At 38.4% G+C, this 8,952-nt stretch overlaps 1 protein-coding gene across 2 annotated transcripts in view; it reads left to right on the top strand.

Moving 5' to 3' along the window:
• LOC146831328 (kinesin-like protein KIF20A) overlaps positions 1-7,183 on the top strand; it is a 445,700-nt gene extending 438,517 nt beyond the window's left edge. For both annotated transcript variants that reach the window (XM_085605605.1, XM_085605604.1), the window contains one exon: positions 3,638-7,183. In XM_085605605.1, coding sequence (XP_085461731.1) covers positions 3,638-3,919 — 282 coding nt within the window. In that variant the 3' untranslated portion in view covers positions 3,920-7,183. The remainder of the gene's footprint in view (positions 1-3,637) is intronic.
• The last annotated feature ends 1,769 nt before the right edge of the window (positions 7,184-8,952 follow it).

The raw sequence follows: 8,952 nt of genomic DNA on the forward strand, positions 1-8,952 counted from the left end.
CACATAGAAAGCAGCAGGCAGGCAGGCCAGCACATTAAGGTCATTAGTAGAGTGGCAGTCCCTCCAGCAGCCCAACAGGCATCAGGCCAGCACAACAAATTAGGTAGTCCCAATGGTGGTTCCTGTTGGCAGCACAACAGTCCTGTGGTACAGTATGTAGAGCTAGAAGCATCTGGTTTCAAGTCCCTCACAGTGTCAAATCATGGGGTCACAGCAATTGTACTAATACTCCAACATGTCTTTGTACAAGGGGGAACTTAAAAAGAAACCTTAGAATTGCCCTTCCACCTCAGTACTGGCTCCAGACATCAGTGAAGGGTAAACCAGCCCTTTGTGTGAGAGCAGGGCACAACCTATACAAATGTGAAGTGTGAATGCCTCTCTCTATCCAAGGCCAGGAAGACCATCAGAATGCAGATGTAAGCCTGTCACACCCAACCCTTCTTGTGTGATGGCTGTCTGGAAAGGATGCACAAAGTGCAGCTGTCACCCAGGACTAGACGTGGATTGGGGTAAGGCTGCAAAGCACAAAGAGTCATAAGCACAGCGAAATTCCCACTTTCTAAAAGTAAAAAGTACAGATGATGGACGGAACAAATCAAATGTTCACCCTCAGTCACAGATCTGGGTTAAATCCATTGTTTTTTTTGCTCACCACATCATTCCAGTTTGGACCCAGCCATATGCAAATTAGTCTTGACACAGCTCCCCATGGGAACGATCCAGCCCAAATTACCAGGCCAGGTCCTCCCTGGACTGGAAAGAAGCATTCTGGCACCGGTTTCGGGCTCTCGCCCCTCATCAGCTAGGCTGGCTTGAATCCGGTGGCATAGTGAGCACGGAACACAAGTCTGGTCATACCTTAGCCGGGTTTACTAGTTTTTAGAAATGTCTGGGGTTGGTAGCTTTCTTTGGGTGCAGACTGACTCCAGCCAGGATCTGACTGAGACAAAAATGGGTCCAGCACCAAAATAAAAATGGCCTTCATTAGTTAGACATATAGCAAAAAAAAGTGACACTATCAGGAAAATCAGCAGTAAAGTCTGGCCAACCTGGCCATCAAATTGACCCTCAACTGCTAAAAAACTAAAACAGGCCCACAAACTCATCTGTCAGAACAGCCCACTGGGCACTAACTATTTTCCCTATGGGCAACCTAGACCCCAGCAACAAATACAACAGGCAAACACCATTTTAAAAGTCTATCTTATTCAAACATCAATTTCTTTTAACATTATTATGCTTTTGGGAATTTCCTAGTCTATTGCATAGGCCATCCACACATGGGGTGTGCAGCTTCTATTGGTAAGTGTGGGAAAACAGAATTGTAGGACATTTTGCACAAAAAAATAATTTTGAAAACACGCCCTTAGAATAACCTGGAATTATGGAATTATGGGAAACCAAAAATCTAAAGTGCTAATGTTAATATTGATAAAATCGTTACCAGTGCTTATAATGGTACATTCATATGTAAGAAAGAAATCGCATCTCTATTATCAAATTAACCCGTCATGTACTCTTCATCAACCGCTACGTGGCCAGGCAGGTGCTGAGACCTAGACCGGAGGTTACTGATTGACACGTGGGGTGGCACTTAGCCAGCAGACAAAAGCGCAAAAAGGAAATCCCTCAGATAAGTGCAGCGACACCACAATGGCCCAGGGAGATTTGCCCCAATAAAGTACAAATGGTCGGAGGGAAGTGCGAGTTCACAAAAACACCATAAAGTCAGATGCCACATGAAGTTAGGAATATATAGCCAATCAGGACACAGGATCACTCGCCCCTCATTCCGGACATCAAGGCACGTAGCCCACTGGCCCCCATTGTTTCCATGCAAGGTCGAGGCCCACCTGCATTTGTTATCAGGGGCCTTGTTTTTCACTCCAAAGGCAAGGCCTGCATTCTTTTACCAAAAAAGGATCGACGGAAGCACTTTGATACCCAAAGAAAATTATAAAACCTTGTTCCGATTGATTGTACTTTGAGACAGTCCTCAGACCCGCTTCTGTAACTGTGCTCCCAGCCAAAATGTTTAATTAATCCAACTGTTCCTGTTTTGTCTTTTGTTTTTTAAAGGTTTATTCATATTCGAGCAACAGTATTCATCACCCCCACACAAAACTCTCGTTCCTATGTACAACAATGCATAACTTTCATTCATACCAGTTTATGTTCATTAGATGCTTCCTTATGGACTGAAGCATGATTTGTATGCAATGAAAAAAAATTGTAAGCTTCTGCTTGGTTGGTGATTCAGGGTATTGTTTCAGAAAATCTATTTATCTTTCATCAGTAGAGTCTGGCTAACACAAGTTTGCCTCATTTTGGCTATTTCTTCGGGACACTCCGGGGAAAACCACACACCATGGGTGCTTTTACAATGCACCACATATTGGGAAAAAGGACATAGATTTGGCCTGGATATCTTTTGTGTAAAAACAATATTAAGCCTTGAGCACGACCTGTCCAAAATACCAAAATAAGGGCTTAGTCTTGGGTTTGGAAACGCACAGGACCTATGGAATCAATGCCAGTGCGTTGTATATGGCTCATATAACATGTTTATATTTCTGTTTAAGTGGTAAATATATAAGTTTATTTTGTTGAACTTTCTTGAAATGTGGCATTGCTAGGACGAGGATCTTTTTCAGAGTTTATTAAATCTGTCTTCCAAGGGAAAAGGACACGTTAAAGCCAGTATCTGGCTCCATGTAGTGGGGAAAGCCGTGTTAGCTTCCTCGTCATCCATAGGCATTATGTTATTGTGTTACAGCACAAGTGTGAGACCCACAATAAAGCGCAAGGCCTGGGGAATTTGCTCTTGTGCCCCCCCCTCCCCCCCCCCCGAAATGGTTCCTTCAAGAAGACAATTTGTCTACAAATTAGTCACATGAGGCTATCGTGAATTATCCTCTTTCACGGTGTCCAAGTGTATTGTGATTATGAATTTCCCTAGATCTGAGGTGGGGACATCTGCCGTTGCTTAACTGCTGTGGTGCAAGGTGCTCCGAGAGTTATGGGCATGTTCTCTGTACTTTGAATCCCCTGTGCACATGATTTTTTTAAATGCCTAGCTAGATACAACAAAAACATGTTGTGCTACTGATGTATGCCAGTGGATCTTGATACAATGTTTTATATGCTGAAATCAAAATTGCGACTTGCCTAATGTATAATTACTTTTTGAAATACTTTTATCTTCTGTTGCATTCATAAAAGTATAACTTAGTTTTAGGATTTGCTTTAAAATAAATAAATAAATTATTTAAATGGAAAAATATATTATTTGTAGAATATTTGTTCATCTAGGTATTCATCTCAGTGCTTTTGATAACCGATGTTTATGGTGACTCATCTCAATAGTGCTGATTTTATAAATCTTAGAAGGAACACCTCTTGAGGGAACCTGCCGTGGTTTGAATGAGTGTTCTTGCAGTCAAATATAGGTACAAGCAGACCAATACTTTTGTATTCCTCAAAAGTAGGCAATGGGTGTGTTTGAGAATGTTTATTATCAGTCCAGAGCCTTGTGGCCCAATAAATGAGGTGTCTATTGAGGGTGATCAAAATAAAGTTATTTTACGAATTCTGCTAAGTAATGTTACCCTTTTCACTAATATTTACATTTTAGGACCAGGAAATAGAAGGCCTTCAACATTGTAGAAAGCGTGTTCTTGAACTTGAAAATACAGTGTTAGACTTTCAAGAAGAGCAGACTGAAAGCAGAAAGCATACCTCTAATCCGGACAGCCAGCCGCCAAAACCTAAAAAGGGGCTCTTTTCGAACTTAAGAGCGACGATGACTGGCTCGCCAAGGTCTAGTCATAGCAAAATCAAGGACAATCCTGATGAAGAATCCTCACAAGCAGGCTCCAGGAAACGACCAAAGTTGTCGCGTAAACTGAAGGAATAAACCTTAAATTGACGCCGTAAGAACATTCATTTTTTGAATTTGTTGTAATGTATTTTGTGACATTGGAAACATACTTTATTATACAATTGTACATTTACTATTCTTTGTAACCAAGCTGTCAAGGGAGCCCTGACATTGTATTTATAAAACTTTTACACTGATACATTAGGGTTTAGGCATAAATGTAGATATAAATATATATCATCACATTTTGCCTCAAATACATTTGTATTTATTTGTAGTAAATCTTAAATAAGTTTTTGATAGAAATAAAAGAATATCAACACAAACTGATAAGTGCACAGTAGTTTTCCTAATTAAGAATTACGATTTAATTTGACTGATATCTTAAAATCAGGAAGTATTACTGGCAGAAAACAGTGGTACCATAATTAGAAACTACAGATATATCGTGCAAAATTAAAAAAATCAGCTGTGCACAATGATATAATCTCAACAAAGAGTTTTAACAGGTAAATACGAGCCACAAGGGTAATGTGAGTGCAGCTGTATTATCCTACATAGTATAGGGGCAGGGTAGTGAACATTTCACTTTCAGAATTAGATCAAATGTTATGATTTATTGTAAGACCAGGGCACCATGCAGAAGGTGCTCACCAAGCAGAGAAGTACTGAAATTTTCCAGACATAATCTCAACTCTCATAAAACATCACATATAATCTGACATTCCAAGTTACATCATAGTACTTAACCTTGAATATACCAGAACAAGAAAGCCATACTCCCCCACCCCTCCTTACAAGACCCCTTAACAAAACAAATGCAAACTAAACGAGATTGTTTTACAGGTCACCCATAAATATTCTGTGTTCTTCTACTTCATACAGCATGAATCTATGTTTCTAACTCTCCTTCATGCTCACCATCAGGGTTTCCATTCTGTTTTTGTCATCTTATGCACATTCCAAACCTTAGCAAAACTGAGCACAGCCATATTCCTCCTTACTTCACCGACAACAGCTTTGAAAATATTGAAAGTCCATTCTTTAGCTTGGTCATCTTCACATGCACCACTTCTCTTTCAATTATCTGTTCTCTTGTTTTCGATACACTGAATTCTCCAAATTTATTCTTAGGTTTTTGATCTACACTTATCTTATCAATGACTGATTCCACTTGAACATGGAACATGATTGTGTAACAATACATGAAACAACTCCAGTACACCGGTGTAGCATTGTCTGATATGCCCACAATGACTCGTGCCTAGTCTTCCCCCAGTTCACTCAGTTAACCAAGTTTAGCTCTATATTTACCTTGATTGTCATTTTTCAATCTTCTCATCATGTAATTTCTTAGAGGAAAAGATGATTATATATTGGTATTTTGTTCCCATTGTAATGATCAAATATCTGAAAAGTGTAGAAGTAAGTTGCACCCCATCATTGGAACAAACTTTTAAAAAGTGCCATATCCAATGTGTTATCACTGAAACCACGGATCTCCATTCTGGCCTATTAAAACTTTATTCTACTGATATGTTTCCTGGATCTTTCTCTGGACACTACTTGAAAATAGGGTTTCAGGACCCTCTGGCATAGTAGCACTTCGTCAATTTGCCCGTTTGAGAGAGAGAACCTGGTGAACTACAACCCCCCTTCAACCCACTGAGAATTACTTGAGTGAGGTGTGTTCGAGGCAATGATCAGGTATGTGAGATTTCACATGGGTAGTTAGTGCAACCCAATCCTTTTTCAAAATTGGAACTAAAAACCTCTTTCATGGATAGCCACAATCAAGAAGATCAATAGGAAACCACAAACATGTATTCAAAAGTTATTAAAATCAAAATCATATTCTAGTGAACCCAGTATAAATAGTACCTGTTATAAAATAAGCAAGATAAAGGTCATTATTTTTTCCAGATGGCAGAATAATACACACTATTATAACATTATGACTGTATCATAAAGCTATCTTACTTGTATGTCCCCGACCCCGCTGTTCTCTTTATCTAACCAAGCTAACCTATTTTCTAAAAGAGGCCTATTTAAGATTCATAAACGGTTCACACTCGCATACCTTTTCTGAACTATAGAACCAATGTTCAGCAAAGAAACAGCAGGCGCTGTTCCTGTCTGCAAATTGGCAGCCTTCAACAAGGTAAATACTGTTTTTGTATGACCCTCAATCTTGAATCCCGGGTGCAAAGTTTCTCTCTGTCTAACAACAGTCTGTTCTAGTTTAGATATTCAATTGAACATTTTCAAAATAAACAATTAGTTATAAAGCCGTTCTAACTTCACACTTGCATTCTGTGAAACCCTGCCTGTCGTTTAAAAACAGGAAGCGAGAAGTCAAGATATTAATTTCTATGAAGCCTTGTTAGTTGTTTAAAACAATCACTGGAAATGAATTCAAATCACACACAAAAAACATTGATATATGCAAGCAGGCAGAATTTTCATGTTGCAAATCAAAAGCCATGTTAATAATTGCACATTTATATTTACAATATACACCTAAATAAGCAAAATGTATAAATCAAAGTCAGATGCCTACAGGAAAATATATAATGATTATAGCACAGCGATTACCAATACCATATGCTCCCACCTCAGACACTTCATGGACCTGTAATATGAGTCCAATTTAGATCAAAACCATGAAGGGAACTCAATTGGAATCACATGGCCTGGAAACGTAATTTGTGACTTATAACTGATTGCACAAGCCATACAATCCCTCATGTGTTATTTCACAGACTTAACCAGAGAAGGCCACTAAACTTCAGCCGTCAATGCCTGCTACATTACTCACGTACCATTATGCCCCTTATGCCCCAAATCTTAAATTTTTCATGCAAACCATTTTCTACGGTCGGCAATCACAACCTATGGAAAATTCATCTCATCGTTGTGAACTCACTCTCCACCTGATAGAAAGATAATTCCTCATTGAGTTCTAATGTATGAGGCCAGTCTTCTCTCTCACTCCCATGTTCCATAGCCTTCTGTAAACTAGATCTTCAACAATACTTCTAAACCTCTCTTCTCTGGTTACAATATCACCAGGGCCATGGGAATTATGCAGCAGTGGGGAACCAAATGATGCAGCAAGAAAAGTCAAACAGTGTGTCAAAAGACACATTTTTCTGCATGCAAAATGATTAAAGGAAAATTATGCAACATATTGTCTGGTGTTATTGTATAGCTAGTTTGCCATTTTTTGCAATGTATCTCAATGATGCAATAGTTACTCCTCTACAGATTCGTGAGTTTTTTAATAAAGACCTGTTCAGAAGATCGTTTTTAAAATGTTATTCATCACAGATTAATAATTTCATTTTGTATGGAAGCACAGGAGTGCCACTTAATTAAAACTAGTCTTTGTATCTCTCATAGTAAGAGTTTGTGTAAAACATATAAACAATTGCCCGTAGCAGAAAGAAAGCATACATGTGCACATTACATGTAACAAAAGGTGTCCCATGTATTTTGTGTATTTCTCTTATGTTCTAAAACTAGTCTTCAGTTTTCAGTTAACCCTGTGCTCACGCTACAGCATCTACTTCCGAAACAATAGCTATGCTGAACAGGTTAGTACATTTCAATTTATTATGCATGTCTCTATGAAGTGATTTATCATTTAAGACTCTAAAAACAGAACCAACATGTTCAGATAGTTCCAAATTTGTTGTAAGAACTGCTCCTTTGAGAACAATGTCTGATGTGAACATGCATTTGTATGAATAGTGAAAAAAAGATGACAAGGAAGCAATCGTTCATTCCACCCTCATTGAATTCTATTTCTTCATCAAATGGGGGCATTTACAAAATCTGGGCCACATTGTTACATTTTAAGTGCCCGACTACAGTTCTCAACAGCTCAAAGTGGCCTCCTAATTTTTGCAAAGTGTCGGTCTCAGCTGTACAGTCCGCATGCTACAATTTTAATTCATTTGGATACAAATCTACATGAGCTGCACATTTATATGTACGTGGAAAACACAGCTGCACAATCATGTTTTTTTCTAGGGCTCTTATTACCCAAAGCCTTTAGGATGGATGATGCGGTCATGAACTTATTGCGTCTTAACATGTTGTGAACAGGTGGGGTGCACGTTGCTGTCCGTACAGTGACTGAACCAATTGCTGTCATGCAAAAATTAATTTTCTAGTGGAAAATGACATTGAGTTCACGTTTTTGAAAACGTGCTCTTCAGTTTTTATGCCCAACTCTTGCTAGTTGAGCTAACCTCATACTAAATTAACATGTTAAAACCAATCGTGAAGGAATTAGCTGGGGAGTGCTCCAGAAAGCATTTCACTATGTGTCAAACATAATGATTTAGTAGCTATAACAATATTGATTATAATAATTCCAATAACTATGACCCACAAGTAAATCAAACTAAACAAAACTCTTAAAGGTTCTGATTTCAGCCATGATAATTTACAAGGAATGTGTGGAAGTCCAAACCAAAATCCAATATTCCAGAGAGGAAGCTTTGCAGTATTTGGTGAAAACAGCATTCATTTGGGTTTTTGGGTTCTATCAGTGTTTTTGTAGCTTTTGTTTTGTCCCATAAGAACTTACCTGAAATTGTCTTGTTCTCTGTGAAAAGTGTGATTAGAATAAGCAAAGACAGCATTGCCAACTGATATATCTGGAAAAAGTCTTCATTGGTTCTGGTCTTCTCAAGCATGTTTTTGCTGGAAATTACCATCTATCTTGCTTAGCAATGGTTTTATTGGTTCTGCTAGTGTTTTTAACAAATATGGTAAGATGTTAAAAGTTTGTTAGTTCTTCATTATGAAACCTAATTCTGTGACCTCATTTAAACAGTTATTAGTTTTGTTGTAAATCCTATTTTGTTTTTTCTAAGTTTGATGGCACCCTAGGTATTACATTTTTCTAGGCAACTGCATGCTTCCAATTGTGGAATTTTTGGAAGACTGACTGAATTTTCAATGTTGTGAGATTCTCGATCTGATAGCACTTCTCATGTGATGTGTATTGCTCTTTCAGTCTCTATATTTTTGAGATCCTCTTGGACCATTTTGCTTGT

The sequence above is a fragment of the Triturus cristatus genome, chromosome 5_1 (assembly GCF_964204655.1).
Source record: "Triturus cristatus chromosome 5_1, aTriCri1.1, whole genome shotgun sequence".
In the NCBI taxonomy this organism is placed as follows: Eukaryota; Metazoa; Chordata; class Amphibia; order Caudata; family Salamandridae; genus Triturus; species Triturus cristatus.